Raw genomic sequence first — 18,032 nt, forward strand, 5'->3', positions numbered from 1 at the left:
CCAGTTAATAATCCATAGAGGATCAAAGTGTAAATGTTTAGTCACATCTCTTGAATTCTGTGAGCTCTGTATATACACCAAACAATTAGTATCAAATTCAAGGAGAGCACAAATTGACTCAACATATCACAGATAAAAATTCAGCTGTGCTGTGAGGGGCTTTATAAACTAAATAAAAAAAGTGGCAGAATGTGTGTATTTACGGTTTAGTTTCATTTTGGAAATTTGCATGGCAAGTAACCAAATTCATATAATAGTGTGCACATACAGCCTGTGCTTGCCATTTGTTATATCTCCAGTATCTTGGATGAACTAAATTCAGCTGTGGAACTACATATTTCATGCTAAGAGTAGTTAAAGGAATTCCTCCAGTTTGAGTTAGTGAGTTTGATTGGTTATCTGTTCACTGAGCAGCACAGAGCCCAAAATGAGCCAAAGACAGTTGTTTTCATCTGAAGGAAAAAGTTTGATGTAAAAATTACAATACAGTGTTACATGCCTCTTATTCATTTGTCAACTGCTGACGTTAATGGACTTCTGACATACAGGAGAACACAAAGAACCTGCATTTCATCACTGACGTGATCGCCTTTCATAACAGAACAACCACATGATTTTCCTGTGATATGTTGACTCCAACACAGGATGTGACAAGCCGTGCGCAGCTGAAGTACCATCCTGGGGAATGTGGCATTTCCTCTGACAAACCAACTACAACTTCTGACTTTAGGATCGTGTATGTTGATGATGATATTTTGATTTCACAATCTTCCTAAACTCAGATAAAATCCTGTGCTGACACCACATAGAATAGACCAGGGGTATTCAACTAAAATTTAAAGAGGTCCAGTTAGAGAAAATTTCTTGAAGCAAAGGTCCGGAAGATCATAATGTCTAACTAGTTAGTGTGATATGTATTTAAGCAGCCTAATAGTTTTATCAACATCTGCATGTAATCAATACCTGACTGTCAAATCAAATGAATTCAGTACAATTCAAAACTGTTTTGACAATATTTATTGTCATGTAACATACAACTGAACATATATGTATGGCTGTAGATATGTATAATGTTCTCTCATTAACTAAGTTCTCTCTATTTCTCTGTTGCTCTCCCTTTGTTTTCTACATGTATGGTTCTCTTTCTTTTTCTTTCTACTGTCTTTTCATGTGTAACTTGCCTCTAGCACTGTTTACACTGTAGAGTCCTAATGGACAGTGTCCAAGCCTATCCCAGTAATGTTAACATTACGACTCTAGCAGTCTGTGCGACTTGATTGGCTGAGTGGTATCACGTGGGATGGCTCAACTCGCATGCAATTGGTCTGTGCGTTTCCACTACCGTAAAGTCTAAAAAAGCTGCGCCGGTAGAAATAGAAGCGCCCCGTTAGGTTTTAAATCACAATCTTCTGTTTTGGCTGTATGTCCGGGTCTGTATGGGGCGGCTTCTGGGTCCGTACCCGGACCGCGGTCCGCCTGTTAGTGACTTATGGAATAGACTATTATCAAGCTTACATTAGGCCTCTGTCTGAACTATGTGAGGAAGAACAACTGTGTGTGATGATAAGCTTACAGAAAAACAAAAGGAAGAAGAAAACTCACCCTCCTCATTCAGGAAGAGTTTATTAAAGCGCAGGCCACTGGGCTCCTTCCCAATGAAACTGTGTACGTACTCTGTGCCGTGGTCGTGCACGGCAACTGCATACTTCAGAGGCTTGACACAAGACTGCAGACAGAAAGGGACCTTGGTGTCTCCTACTGTGTGTCTACGAAAGACAAACAGTAAAGTTACCTAGGCAGGCAAAACAGCTGAAGTATGTGATTAGACAAGGCATTCAGAATGAGGACCTGAAACAGAAGGCATGAAAAAATGTACTAATTAAGAAGCTTGTCATTACTAATAAATAGAAAAAAATGGGACTATTCAGGGAAAAACATAAAAAGTATAGCTTTATCAGTAACTGTTAAAGTGCAGCACAGGAAACCCAGCACCTGTACATTATAATGCAAATCCCTAAAATCATTGCAGCTTCCCTTTAAAACTTGGTCTCACCTCTGCCCATCAACCGTGCACAGAGAAACAGCCCACAGGTCAGGGCTGAATTTGGCAAGCTGAGGAATGTAGTCTGCAACCTGAAACAGAGGTAAGACAGTTTGAAAGAGAGTTGGTGCAGCAGTTCACCATACACCACTGACTTCAGCTGAGACTCAAGTTTCAACAGAATGCTTATGGAAATCTTACTTACTCTCCCATCTTTTTATCTATTTCTACCACCACCACCTAGTCAATTTCCACATTTGCACATTCGTCAATCCATGTGTCTGTTGCTGTCAAAACGTAACTTTTTTAAACTTACTTCTCTACTTGCGTTTTCATTTATCTACTTTTAATTTTCTTCTTATCGTGGCGTTTAAAATGTTTGTCTTTTTATTTTTTGTCTGTTTATTTGCTGCAGTACTGTTTCTCCTCAGCTTCACAGTGCAACAATAACACTCTGGGCAACAGCTGACTGACTTGAGGCCAGCCGGTCCAGTATTACAGGTGGGAATCTTTAGGCGTTCCACAATTAGATTCGATTTTGCTTCGGAGGCCCACGATTTGATTCAGTAACGATGTATTGATGCATTGTAACTGGTTGATTTTCATCCAACTCAGGGTGGACCCATAAAAGTTGGTTGGTTGGTTGTCGTATTGCCAAAATCTTCATCTGACACACCTTGCTTACAAAGTGTATAAGACACACCTCGCTTTCCTTCTGATTCAGTTTCATAATATTGAAAATGTCTCTCTCACAACTGTAGCTCTTCATAATCAGAATCAAAATCAGTTTTATTAGGAATTTACTAGGAATTTGTCTTGGTGTCTGGTGCCAACATTTATATAGATATGGAGTATGTACACAATTTTAGAATAAAATAAAATGAAGTAGGTGCGATCCTGACTGTGCTCAAATCTGGAAGAAAACAACGGGGGTGCAGATGGGGAAAGAAACAGTGGCGGAAGATGGACAGGTTGAGACAATTGAGGCTTACAGAGCAGAGAAGATATAAGCCATGTCTGTCTCATCATGGGGCATGTCAGGTCCCTGGCAAACAAAATGAATGAGCTGACGGTGCTAGCCCAGAATCAGAGAGCGTATCAGGAATGCAGCTTAATGTGCTTCACTGAGACATGGCTGCACCAGGATATTCCCAATGACAATGTTTCCACTGAGGGCTTTTATACTGTAAGGGCAGACAGAGACTGCACCAAGAGCAGTAAGGGTAAAGAAGGGGGACTCATTGTCAACAACAGATGGTGCAATCCTGCTCACATCACCATCAAGGAGTGTATCTGTGGCCCAGACATTGAATTCTGTGGTATTGGACTCTGACCATATTACCTACCCAGGAAGTTGAACTGAATTACTGAAATAAGTCAACTTTTTGATGATATTCTACTTTATTGGGATACACCTGTATATCCGGTGAATAATCATATCACTATGAATGCTCACCCAGTATGTAAGCTGGCAGACACTGTGTGAGCTGCATGGACAGGATATTGATGGGTTCACAGAGTGTATCATCTTCCGTGTTGATACTGTTGTACCAGAAGAGACTGTCCTCTGTTGCCAAAATAACAAGCAGTGGGTAACAAGAGACATCAAAGCCATCTTGAACAAATAGACAGCTTTCACAGCTGACAACAGGGAGGAGGTGCGAACAATCCAAAGGGAAGTGAAAGAAAAGATCCAGGAGGCCAAGAAGTAGTACAGGAGGAAGCTGGAGTGTGGTGAAGCTCCAGCAGAACAACATGACAGAGGTCTGTAGTGGCAAGAAGACCATCACTGGTTTCAGCCCAACCAACGGCAGGATTTGAAGGCAGTGTGGACAGGGTGAACGAGCTGAATCTGTCTTTTAACAGATTTGATACTATGAATCCAGCCATAGCACTGACACCACGCATCCTGAAGACTTTGGGGCGAGTCATCCTAAATCAGCTCTGGCTCATGGTCAGACCACAATTAGACCCCTACAGTTTGCCTATCAGCTCCGACTAGGAGTTGAGGACACCATCAGCTACCGGCTCAATCATGTCTATACCCATCTGGACAAGCCGGCAAGCAGGTGGATGCCCCCCTTGTGTCCTGGATTATGCATTACCTGACTGGCAGATCACAGTACCCGTGTCTGCAGCACTGTATGTCAGACAGTGATTAACAACACTAGGGCACCACAGGGGACTGTCCTCTTTCTCTTTCCCTTCCCCTTCCCCTTCACCCTCTACACCCCAGACTTCAGCTACTCCATGGAGCCCTGCCACCTTCAGGAGTTTTCTGACAACTGTGCAGTAGTACAGTACAGCACAGTAGTGTGGTGGATAACTTTGCCACTTGGTGTGAGCAGAATTGGCTGCAGCTCAACATGACAAAGACAAGAGACCTGTTAGCAGGCATGAGGAAGGCATGTTTCTATCCATGGGGTCAGTGTGGACATTGTGGAGGAGTACAAATGCTTAAGGGTATATGTGGGCAATAAATTGTACTACCTATATAGGAAGGGCCAGAGCAGACTGTTTTTCCCTGAGACAGCTGAGGTCCTTCAACACCTGAGGATGTTTTATGAGTCCTGCCCTGCTTGTTTTCCAACTATCCTTGCATTTCCTGCGTCTGATTGGCTGAACACACCTGAACCAGGTAATCAGCTGTGGGTAAGGCAGGGACAGCTGGAAAGCAGTGTTCCTTGAGGACCAGAATTGGGAACCACTGCTCTATGCTGTAGTGTGCTGGCACAGCAGACTGAGGGTGAAGTACGCCAACAGACTCAATAAACTCATCTGCGAGGCTAGCCATGTTGTGGAAGAGGAGCTGGACTCTATGACAGCAATGTCAGAGAAGAGAATGTTGTCCAGGATAAGATCAATAAAGGACAACTCTTCACACCTTCTCTATGACGTGCTGCTCAGCCACAGAAACACATTCAGCCAGACTCATTCCCCCACGATGCAACACAGACAGGAATTCATTCCTGCCGGTGTTCAATGCCTCCCTCTGAAAATCAGACTGTTTACTGTTGTTGAGGCTGTACATTCTGCTCAATCAACCTGCCCTATTTGTCTGTTCATAGTTTTAAAGCTATCCAATCTGTTCAAGACTTACATATATGTCAATATGTATATTTAAATGGTATACATTTACATTGTATTTTTATGCATTATTTTCTCTACTCATATTCATACTCATTTTATTCATATTTTATCCTCATTTTAAACTTTACTTTGTTTCCCCAATATTATATGGTATTGAGCATGGGAACAAAACAATTTCCTGCAAGGGATTATTAAAATATTTCTGATTCTGATTTTCCAGCAAGCACTTTGAGAACCAGTCATGAAGTCTTTCTTTCCCTTAGTACATCCACTGCCTCACTTTAAATTTGGCTTACATGCACTCCAATCCACAGTTTTTGACTTGGCATGAACTACCATGTGCCACCTCTAGTACAGATGTGGTCACCAGATCCTTTTAGCTGAGATCACGTGTTGCACTGCAGGAGGTTTGTATAATCTGGGACATGTCATCATTTATTCAGAATTGTTGCTACCTCTCTTCAAATGTCTGAAAATTTTTGTAGCCAGCAGCTAAAATGGCATGACTCACTACATAGTAAGCTGCTGCCTAAAAAAAAAATAAAAAATAAAAATTACTGCACCGATATGTAAAAGTAACACCCAGCTCACTGCTGCTGGGAACACCACCTTGATACTTTTGACATGTTCTAGGGTGGGTTTTTATTTCAGTGAGATCAGAATGCTGCCGGCTTTTGTTCTGGATTTATGATCAAACACTGATCTACACCTTTAACAGCAGCTGAATGCAGACTGATGGTAATGAGTTTGTATGGCTAAATAATATTTACGATCAATTGGAAGAAAAAAAAAAAAAAAAAGAGAGAGTCATGGGTCTAAGGACAGACCTGTCCTCCAGAGAGATTTTTGGCATTCTCATAGAGCTCATCAATATGGGAGGTGAAGGACTGGAAGTCTGGGATGACGAACTTCTTGCGGAAGGCCTGAGTGAGCAGGACAATGTTGCTCTGGACACACCTGATGAACAAACCACAAATAGCATGCTCAAACATTGTGACTGCATGCAGTTGAAGGAAACGTTTGAAAACCAAGTTTGCAACCTTGAAGTCTTACAAACTTCTGTGAATGTTACTAAAAATGGATGATGAAGAAGCTTCATCATAGCATACTGATCATCTGCTTTTTGATTCACATAGTGCAATCCAGCAGGAATTCACATAGTGATAAATGATTACTGACAGATAACAGACTGTAGGAATTCATGGTCACAGTGTGATTAGCCATGGGTTTCAGGGATGTGTCAACGCTAGGTTTAAGCAAAACAAGTAGAAAATTGAAACAAAATTCATCTTAACTTCCACTTGTATTTTAAAATAAGAAATAAGGAAGTTTGAGTTTTCATCCGAGTACACTGTAGAGTTTTCTTTGAGCGAGCATCTATTTGCTACATGCATGACTCCAGTATGACATAAACCTGTGCTTTCAACGTTTCTAGCCTGACTAATACAATTTTATTTTAGTCTTAAAAGCGTATATGAAACAGCTTTTTTATTCATGTGCAATTTAAAAATCAAGGAATAAATGCTACAAAGCACCAAAGCAGCTACAGATCTCTCCTTATAGGACAGGAAAAATGTTATGTTTGTTATGTAACTGTATAAGAATACTACTATATCATTTGGGTAACAGAAATACTGGCTGAATTCTAATAAAATAAGCCAGAATAGCAGGATCTTATGCATATGGTTAGAGAAGTGACAAGATGCTCAAATGCTGTTTGATGTTTGCAACATGCAAATATATACATTAATATATTTGAATTTGCTCTTCAAAATATGGTCATCAAACTGCATTAAATGCTTTAAGCTTAAGTGAATACAGGTTCTGGGGAAACGTAATAAAACATGCCACTGTGGTAGATGTACATGATGGAGATAATGCAGCTAAACATGACAACACTTGCTTCTTGAATTGGTGCCTGTCCAGTGTTACACCATCCGATGTGTTCTTCAGAGTTTCTTTGAGGATTTCCATGCATTCCTTCAGACGAGGATCTCCGGTGCGAAGACCTGTGGCCTTAAGTGCCTAAAATAATAAAATACCAAAAATAAATATAAATATATATATAGAAAATGTTTAAGAACAACTATAAATAGAAATTATGCATGCCACTTCATACTTGTGTAGTTCAATACTATGGAAAAACTAAGATGACAGTTAATGCACTTAGTCACACTGAAATTAGCAAAAAGCACTGACATAACCTGGATCTGAAAGACTTACTGTGAGAAACTTATGTGCTGGAATCTTCTCTTGACCTTCTGCGACTGTGTAAAAGAGTAAATCTTCCAGACTGGGGAGGATGCCTGCATTTCTTCTCCTAGAATGGATAGTAGTATACCGACATGTATAAGACTCAGCACTACTAGTAAAGTACTCAAAGTAACTTCTTCTAAAATTACTTTGCTTCAAGGAAGCAAAGTACTTATTACTGCACTACTACTGTTCTGCATTATTCAAAATCCTATGTGATTTTTCTTTAGAGTTGACTCTTGACTAAAATACAGGGGATAGCAACAAAGAAAAGAAAAAATACAGTTGTAGAGAAACTGTAGTTCCACAGTAGTAGAGGCATGGTTTATATCAACTGCAGAACTACAGCCCTAGAGCATGGGCCACAGTTAAGACTCTTCCCACCTGTAAACACAGAGCTTATCTGTAGCTGCTAATAGAGTCTTATCACATTAGCGAGGGATTTCAGTGACACAAACCGGAAAGATCCATACCAAGTCTAAGCATTAACACAGGTGTTTGTACAAAAAAAGATCAAAGTCTTCATAATGTAGAATTGAACAATATTACAGAATGTCTCCTGATGGCTCTTGGTAGCTCTCCTAAATGGACGCTGTTATGTTTGATAGCTGAAAAGCAGAAGCTGAAGCTGAACTGGCACAAAAATGGGGTAGGTTATCTACTGTCACAACAAGAGTGGCCCTGATCCTTAAGAATTATGCAATACCAATTATAAATCAGATAACTAATTTATATCTTCCTCTGTATAAACTGTCAACAAGACAGTATGTAAGATAGCTAAACAGTTCTGCATTAAGATAATGTGGCCTGCTACACAGCTTTCCTTTACTGGTTTTCAGTGCTGTGTTGCACGTTATACTGTACAGTGGTATTTTGCATACTATCCCTGGGATGAGTATGTGCTCACCTCCAGCATGATGAAAACACAAATATAATAATGCACTGACAACTAAGTCGTACTTCAATTCAGCACCAGTTTTTTTTTTTTTTTTTTAAAAAGAGTCTTTCAGCACAAACAGCTGACACCAGACCCCACCATTAGTGTAAGGAGTTTGGTATATAATCTGAAAATATGAATATTTTCATACATAGACAATGCCCCCTGCTACGTGTCAACTAACACGAATATTTGGTGAGTGTGGAGCAGTGTAAGACTAGGCCAAAATTCCAGGAATTCTCTCGTCTTCGGCCTGCCCAGCCCGCCACAGCTCTTGGATTAATAAAGCCAACATAGTGGCCTGTTCACACGCTGGTCTTTAGATAATTGCAAGGTCTGCAGTGCAGTAAACCAAACTTAATACAAGATAAAAATACATTCGATTTTTAAGATGAGTCAATTTTTCACACCCTCATGGGTGAGCTTTAAAGTTGGTATGATGCATCTAAAGAGATAACCTCATGTTACATTTGTGGGAGTAACAACATCTAACCAAGTCAACAGATGTTTTTAATCACTCCAACCTCCAATAATTTCTGTTCATCCAGATATAAAGGATTTTTTATCCACAACTAGCAGCATTTGCTTTAATGAACGTAGCCACTGCAGCTTTCGTTCACAAACAGAAGACTATTCAAAGAAAGCTACAATTAAAAAGAAGTTTTAGAATTATTAATAGGCCGTGCCAGCCACATGTTCTGGAGGAGTGGCTTTGGAGAGAACTCAGATCCAAAGCGTGGGATTTCTACAGTTTTCTACTTTCAAAATCAACCTTCTCTTGCCGTTATTCCAGGATCGGCGACCATAACTTTCAATCAAATTCCAATGAAAAGCCAAATTTGTTCCTACTTAACCTATTAAACTGAAGATGCACTGCACAGATACTGCTTCTCATCAGACAAATATATTAGCTGTGCTGCACACTGACCACATTAGCGTTTGAAGTTCCAGGATTTAGTCTACACCCCTGCAATGCCTTCACCTTCTCTCCTTCTGGCACATTTTCTGTTTCCCAACAGAGTAAACACTTCATGTACAGCCATGGTAACAGCAGCTGAACACGCGCAAACAAACATCGATTAAAGTGCTGTCTGTCAGGCATGGCTAATTCAAAGAACTGTTATTGACTGGGCATCTGTCACTACAACAGCCCTTCTATACACCAGAGTCAATAAGTGCACCACTGATCCCACATCATCTTGCAAACTATCTGCAAAGATGCACACCCTCCATCATCACATGTTCAGGAATCAGAAATAATGTTTGCAAAATGCTCATTAAACACCAACAGTGACAGTGTTTGTGTTCCTAGAGTGCACTTTCTGCTACAAAATGTGCAACCACTGCAAAAATCACTGCAGAAAGGGCAACGTATGAAGCATTTGTCCAGTTCCCTTTCAGTATACTGCAAAACTGAATACAACTCTTAACACTACATCGAATAAATGATTTAATGACAAATCCTCACAGCATATTTTTAACCCCCAAAGTCCAAAAAGAGTGAAATCAACTGAACTAAATGATTAATGTAGAACAAAAGGCCCCCTTGTTTAAGAACAAACTGCACCAGTAGTTGACAAGTGAGATTCCATTCTTTTGTTAGTTTTTAATAATTTGTATATGTGTCTATTTTTGGTGACTGATTCAGATGCAGGAACCTCATGGACAGAGATGATATTAGCCACAAAACTGTAAACTGATGTTTCTTTCATTCTTCACTCTGGAAATTGGAACTCACATTTCAATTGCCCAGAGGTTCTTCTCCGAGGTCTTGTTTCAAACCAATTTGTTTTTAAGTATGCATAACAATTATACCATACACCAACTTAAACTACTGCAGTTACTGTAAGATGGTACACCTTTGAATCATTTAACACGTCAGTGATACTGCACAGGGTTTTTTTTTTGTATATACTGTGAAATGTGACTGCTCTTTGGTGTAAGTGAAGCACTAGAGTTAGGAGTTGCCTAGATACAGAACAGTCTGGTTTCGAAATCTGTGTGAAAGCTGCAGTTCTTTGGGGTCAAAGCAGAGTAATAATGGTCAGTACTTTATTATTCAGCGCACTTCAGATGCCAGACGTCTAGCCATCCAACATATTTACCTGTCTGTTCAGTTAAAACAGTGCCATGCTAATAACTAATACTAAAACTACTAGTAGGTGCTTTGAGGCCAAAGAAGTATATTTGAGGCTGCAAAAAGCTAACTGTAATATTCAGTGATCTGGCCTGAGGGTGCAGGCATATATTTGATCCCAGGTTTAATTTTAATAAGCAGTGTGTTAAACCATGCGTATCGTTCATTTATTGTTTCTGTCATGTGTAGCACACCAGTCACTTCTCTGCTTTTGATACCTTAAGCCTATCCACCTCCACATACTACAGCTGTAACTGAGCCTATAATTTGCTTGTGCTAGATGGATTTGAGCCAAGTAAGCTTTTACTATAAAACATGTCTATGAGGCACACCAATCTGGCAGTGTAGTTTCCAGTCAGTTCCACTCGGTAATGGTTTGGTCTTTCCCCCTTAATTCACCACTAGCTTTAAAGCTAAACCCTTGTGAACTATCATTGGTAATCTGACAGACGCAATATCCACATAAAGCATATTAATGCATCTTCTGATCCATGAAATATGAACCACAGGAGTGTATTGACAACAGTAAGTTTCCAAAGAAGGTGCTGTCCTGAGTATCTGAACATGTGCGCACATATTCAGAAGCTCTGTGCTTTGGTGAAGATGTTTGGTTTGCCTATATCGCTCCTTCAGATGAGAATTTGTCTTTTCCATACCACAAGTTCAAAGCAAAGATTTTTGTGCTGCATAATAATACTCTGCTCATAATTCATTTAGAGCAGAGTATTATTACCTATACCCCAACCATGAGGTTTTCAAAAAACTTTGGTGATTTTCTGTTTATATTTTAGTGGCCTAGACTTTTACTTATCCTACAAGACTTCTGTATTGGCAGCAATGCCTGGGAATACCTGGAACTTGTATTTGACAAGACATCCTGTGAAGTGTTGACATTTATTTCTAGGAATTTGTCCCCCAAAGCCTGGGGACCTCAATGGAAAAAAGCAAAACCTGTGACAAAAACTACACATTGTGTCACATTTCATTACTTTCCTTGTGTGGGGGGAATAAGAGGGTTGGAAAGCTATTGACCCCAGGGAGGATTCTGGCTATGTAACTCAGGAGTGCACATTTATATTGGCACAGAGTCTACCCCACCCACCAATCCAGACCTTAGTGCCCTGTCATTCCCATTTCCTCATTTCTAGGTCAGGAAATATCACAGTAATTTTGGATGCACTTATCACATCAAAACTGCCTAGCTTCAAAAGTGAAGCATGTGGACTGCAGTGACTATACAGAGAGCCAGCTGGCTGCAAAAAATTCAACTGCTAATTTGAAATACTTACGGATCACTGCAATCCAACTACAGCAAAAGAAATTCCTAATAAAAAAAAATAAATAAAAAAAATAAGTCACCTGCAATTCCATGCCTGACAAGTTAATGAAATAACTGGAATAATCTGACAATTTGAAAATGCCAAAAAGACAGAAGAAGTGGATCTAAAGGTCTTCTACAAACTTGAGCTTTGCCACTGACAAGGACTCATATAGACATAGACTTTATTCATTTACCAGGACAGATGACTTCAAAATTTTCTAAATCTAGATCCAACACCCTGAATTATTTTCTCACTAAGACTAATCTTTTGGAATACGTTAATATTTGATCAAATGTCTGGCATGTAGAATACTAGAAAGGTGTTTCTTGTTTCTATGTGTATTCGGCAGTGTTCTTTCTTCATAAACTGCTCAGAGCTTGGGGAGCTACAGCCACTACACCGCACACAGAGAAAGGTCACAGTAGAAACATCTAGAAGACAGGAAGTAAATGGACACATGGAAACATGGAACATTCTTAACCGTATGATTAGATTCGGAGTTTGACAGCACAGTTTTCTGGCTAAATTTCGTTTTATTTTGTCCGGATCGCTTCTTGAATTTACCCCCCACTTGATCCCTGACCCGAAAACAGGCCCGCTGCTGTTTCACTTTGAAAGCTGCGGCACCACGCTGCCTCCAGACGAACAGAAAGGGTGACTATCATAACGTTACATCCAGGATGGTCGAGGCCAACGAAGATCCCCTTGTGCCAAGTTGATGATACCTGAATCAGTCGTCTGTATACAGCTTAGCTAACCACTTGGCTTAGAGCATCGGAGGCTGCACCCGGTACGACCAGGTGAGTCACACATGGTTTGATAAGTTAGGCCGCTGACGTTACCGTTAGCTAGATGTACCATCACATATCAAACATGGCGGTTTGGGTGTTCTCTGTCCTTACTCTGTATATTTGTATACAGCTAATTAATTGTTAAACACAGTGTAATCTGGCTGTCATATAGCGTTTAAGACGGTTAGCGGATAACGTTACATCCGCTTGCGGCAGTAAATGCCATGAGTGGCCGCTGACGCCATCGAGCAGTCCGCTTACAGGGCTGTAACCTACTTGTCGCTGGGCGCTTCGCTGGCGACTCCATCCTTCCTCAGCTGTTCGTCCAGCTCCACAGCACCTTCGGGTTTCGTGCAGTAAGAGCGGAAAGGGACGGCGCGGGATGCGGTGCGGAGCGCCGGGCGGTGAACAGCAACATGGAGGGCCGTCAGTCGACTACACACAGCTCTGGCATCAACGGAGACGGCGCCGGAGGAGCAGTGGCGGGTCGGTAACCAGGTCTTCTGTCTAGAACCGGACAAGGGACGCTTGAGGGTGGTTTGAAAAAACTCCTTTAGCACTGTCGAAACCCTAAAATGTAACATCTCAATCCTGTCAGGCAATTGGAGATAAAGTCTACTTCCAAACGTGTCCGGTAGCGTCAATAGGACCAGACACAACCTCGATGAATGCGTGAAGCGATGACTCACTGACAGCAGCGTCCAAACATAAATAGAGGCACGTCCACGCCCCCTCTGCTCCTATTGGTTGAAATAAGATGAGCTTAGCGTTCATTCATAATTAATGAGGTTCTCTAGACGGCTATTGGCGAGTCTTCGTGTTAATCAGTTCCTGTTCGTTTTTTTTTTTTTGCTGAAAACATACGTGAATTGGATATAGCCTGCTTCAGTAAGTAAAGTCTGACTGGTTATAGTGAGATCCAGTATTATTCACTTCTGACTCATTGATTTACCAATGTAATGTGTGTCATTATTATGATTATTAGGCCCGAGCAAGGACCAAAGGTCCCAGCGCAGGGACTATTATAATTGCTCAATGGGCAAGGGACGAATAAGCGGGGGGGCGGCTTCAGGCATCAGAAAATGTATAATATGCGGGTGCCGGGCGGGCGTCGGCCCAGAAATCCTTAGGATTATTCTTTTTTAATTATTCTTCACGTTCCGAAACTCCCTCAAATTTGACCCCTTAAACGTGCGTGAAAACTCACCAAAATTTGCATGCCACTCAGAATCGCGTGAAAATTTGCTATTTTATAGGTTTCATAAACGAACTCAAAAAAATGGCTCTTCAGCGCCCCCGAGAAAAGCGAAAATACATTGCACCAATGGGAGGCCCACTGACATTTTTGTCATCGTACAGTCACCAGCTTTGGCAAGTGTCTTTTTCATATCAGGCCAAGCAAAAAAGCTTATCATGTCGAGGTCGTGCGACCAACAGGAAGTCCACCAGTTGGGAGTTTATCTCGAGGTCATTGAGTTCGTTGATTTTGCTCACCTCGAATTTGAACGAATTCCTACTTGGGCTTTTGACCGATTGAGCTCATTTTTGGTCAGCATCACCTAGACCCATGGGGCTGCAAAAGTTATCCAAATTTTGTGAATAAAAATTTTGGCACCTTCGAGGTGTTGCAGATCGCGCACGCATTGTCGGATTGGAGTCGGAAATCTAAATCAAAATAGGCCCAATAGCGCCCCCTGTATAACAATTTGAAAATTGCCATTCAAACCAAAACATTTACTTTGTCAGAATTGTACCAAATTTGGCACAGACATCCTAGGGCATAGGTCACTAACAGGTGGACCGCGGTCCGGGTGCGGACCCAGAAGCCGCCCCATACGGACCCGCACCTACAGCCAAAACTGAAGATTGTGATTTAAAACGGGGCGCTTCTATTTCTACTGGCTCAGCTTTTTTAGACTTTACGGTAGTGGAAACGCACAGACCAATTGCATGCGAGTTGAGCCATCCCACGTGATACCACTCAGCCAATCAAGTCTGTGCATCCCAGGCGGCAAACATTACGACTCTACACTGTAAACAGTGCTAGAGGCAAGTTACACATGAAAAGACAGTAGAAAGAAAAAGAAAGAGAGCGATACATGTAGAAAACAAAGGGAGAGAAAGAGAAAGAGAGAGAACTTAGTTAATGAGAGAACATTATACATATCTACAGCCATACAGATATGTTCAGTTGTATGTTACATGACAATAAATATTGTCAGAAAGTTTTTGAATTGTACTGAATTCATTTGATTTGACAGTCAGGTATTGATTACATGCAGATGTTAAAACTACTAGGCTGCTTAAATATATATCACACTAACTAGTTAGACATTATGATCTTCCGGACCTTTGCTTCAAGAAATTTTCTCTAACTGGACCTCTTTAAATTTTAGTTGAATACCCCTGCTTTAGGGCATGCCCATCAAAAACCCCAGATGCTGACCTATGTTTTTGCCAACTTCAAATTGTGATAACTCACAAAGGCAGCCAATTTTTGGGGGGTAGTCAATTCAGAGAGCGGGGGCGCTCGAGGAGGCTGTCCAATTCAGGAGGGCGCACAGGTGGAGCATTCGGGGGGAGGTGGTCTCCTCAGAGGGGTGATCCGCTCAGGGGGAGGCGCTTGGGGAGGCAGTTCGTTCGGGGAGGCGGTTCGCTGGGGGACGCGGTGCGCTTGAGGCCAGGGCTGCTTATCGCCGCTTGCGGCTATATTTGTTATTATTGCTGTTGTTGTTGTGTATTTCTCCATACTCACTTTTTTTTTCCATATGTCATTTTTTTTGCTTACTGCTGTAACACATGTATTTCCATACCAGGGGAATCAATAAAGTTTATCTAATGTAATCTTATTTTATCTAATGTAATCGAACACAGAAACACTCATTTGCACGTACATATTGTGAACTGGTATTATTTTTAATGTCATCAGTTTTGCACACTTGGTGATACTCACCAGGGTCCATGTTTTAAAATGGTACGAGGAGCCTGAACTGGGCTGAGTAATTTATACTGTGTGATGATTGTAAAATAAAAAGAAATAAACCATGTCAAAACAAAAGGCAAAGATCCATCCATTATCTATACCCGCTTATTCCTAACCAGGGTCACAGGGATCTGCTGGAGCCTATCCCAGTTCTCTTTCAGGTGGAAGGCAGGGGTACACCCTGGACAGGTCACCAGTCCATCACAGGGCCACAAATAGACACACAACCACAGTCACTCCTGTGAGCAATTTAGAGTCACCAATCAGCCTAACATGCATATTTTGTTTTGGACTTCGGGAGGTAACCAGAGTACCCTGAGTAAACCCACGCAAGTACGGGAAGAACACACAAAGTCCGGGTTGCGAACCCATGACCTTCTTGCTGTGAGGCAACAGTGTTAACCCCTCATCCACCGAATTTTATATAGTTGGATTAGATATGTAAAATAATTAATATCCTAATTTTTTATGGGGCGTAATTATTATAATTAAATTATACACTTTTGCCAGAGTGTAATGTTTAGTTAAAAAGAATTAAAATAGTCATTTATATTTCTTTAAAACTCATAGAAATGGTTTAGTTTTGTAAAATGGTTCACGTTGCTGTGACTTCCAAGCTCAGAAGAGTAAAATGCCCGATGGGTCATGAAGGCAGCACCCAGCAGCAGAGTGAATGAGGACATCAGCTCCATGAAGAGTCATGCTTTCTCTCAAAGTTTAGTTTTCGCTCATGGCTAAGCAGTACGACATTCTGTGCAGGTTGCTCATGCTCGGAGAGACGTACATGTTGCGCGGTAAGTTCAACCACACTCATCATACGGGTCAGAGTCCGCCATGTGTTGGACCAGTCAATGTTTTTACATGATCCTGTGACGTCATTTGACCAAAGGCTGTTGTGGCAGTTGTAGAATGTTGAGTTGAAACTGGCCTGGCTCATTACTCTGTGGTTACTGTCTGAGTTAGAAGATCCGTGAAGTTTGCTGTGTGTGGAAAGGTTTGGAAAAATTTTGCAAAAATGTCTTCCTCATTTTACAGTTCAAGTTCAGATGATGAAAGTGAGACAATTCTGGTAATGAAGCGTGATCTACTCTTTAGCGATTCCACTCGCTACCTGGTAATGGACATTATGGGAGAGGGAAGTTATGGTCAGGTTTTCAAGTGCCTCAACTTAATTACAGGCAAGACCACAGCTGTTAAGATCCACAAAGACGGTGAAAGTGAAAGCATCCTATGGGAAATGGAGATGCTACAAGCAATCAGGTCTCTGGACACTAAGAAAAAGAACATCGTAAAATTCACAGAAGATTTTAAGAGTCATGATTGCTCTTGTCTGCCATTTGAAATGCTGGACAAAAGCCTTTGGAACCTGATGACAGAAAAGGAGGGAAAGTCGCTAAGTCTTAATGAGATTCGCCCTGTGACTCAGCAGCTCATGGTTGCTTTTGAGGCCCTAAAGGATCTTGGCATAATGCACCTGGACTTGAAGCCTGATAACGTGATGCTTGTCAATCACAAGGATCAGCCATTCAGGATCAAGCTGATTGACTTTGGTCTGGCCCATCCAGTTGGGTTGTTGAAAGCTGGAGTGGAAATGCAAGCCGTTCCATACAGGGCTCCTGAAGTAATGTTGGGCCTCCCCTTGTCTGAAGCTGTTGATGTATGGGGAGTGGGCTGCATCATGGGATTTATGTATTTTGGAGATCATCTGTTCCCTTTTAATTGTAAATATCAGTGGAGGGCAGCTGTGCTGCATCTTCTGGGCCAGCCAGAGGAACACCAGCTGAATGATGCAATGTACACCTGGAAGTATTTCAGCAGGGACCATGGTTCCACAACTCAAAGGTGGAGACTGAAGACGCGAGGGGAGTATGAGGATGCAACTGGTATTAAGCCAGATAATTTGAAGGATTTTTTGAGCTATGCCAGAAATTTGGAGGACGCAGTAGCGAGATGGTACGAAAAACGGGGTGATACTGAATATGAAGATAGGATGGCATTTTTAAGCCTTCTAAAAGGTTGTCTACATTTTGATCCTGCAAGGAGAATCTGTTCAGGGGAGGCCTTAAAACACAGATTCATAACAATGGTTCACCTGGTGGATGAAATGGGAACCAGCTCCTATGTAGATGCTGCTCTTCAACTCATGACTGTTTCCTACCTGCATCAGTCAGTCCATACTGAAAGCAGCTCAGAAGATGAAGACAGCTATAGTGAGTCAGACTTTATGGGACATATTTATAATTGTTCAAACAGTGGTTCTAAAACTGAAGAGGATTATTCTGCTGGAGAAGAGGCAGTCGCTGACAGTTCCAGCGGTGCAGATGGAGACATCGAGATTTCAAGTTGCGAATACTCAGACAGACGTTACAACACTGACATACCCAGTCATGAAAATTTTTATGATGGAGTCGGAGACACTGATATCTTAAGTAAAGAAGACTCAGTCACTGTTGCAGCTTTCAGAGATGACGATACCAA

The 18,032-nt window shown here is 41.4% G+C and overlaps 1 protein-coding gene across 2 annotated transcripts in view; it reads right to left on the reverse strand.

Moving 5' to 3' along the window:
* Positions 1–13,240, reverse strand: part of glsb (glutaminase b) — a 31,988-nt gene extending 18,748 nt beyond the window's left edge. For both annotated transcript variants that reach the window (XM_026295806.2, XM_026295807.2), the window contains exons 1-6: positions 12,848–13,240; positions 7,355–7,451; positions 7,035–7,156; positions 5,959–6,088; positions 2,054–2,133; positions 1,603–1,766 (exon numbers count right to left, since the gene is read on the reverse strand). In XM_026295806.2, coding sequence (XP_026151591.1) covers positions 1,603–1,766; positions 2,054–2,133; positions 5,959–6,088; positions 7,035–7,156; positions 7,355–7,451; positions 12,848–13,155 — 901 coding nt within the window. In that variant the 5' untranslated portion in view covers positions 13,156–13,240. The remainder of the gene's footprint in view (positions 1–1,602; positions 1,767–2,053; positions 2,134–5,958; positions 6,089–7,034; positions 7,157–7,354; positions 7,452–12,847) is intronic.
* Between the last annotated feature and the right edge of the window lie 4,792 nt (positions 13,241–18,032).

Source organism: Mastacembelus armatus, chromosome 21, assembly GCF_900324485.2.
Source record: "Mastacembelus armatus chromosome 21, fMasArm1.2, whole genome shotgun sequence".
Lineage (NCBI taxonomy): Eukaryota > Metazoa > Chordata > Actinopteri > Synbranchiformes > Mastacembelidae > Mastacembelus > Mastacembelus armatus.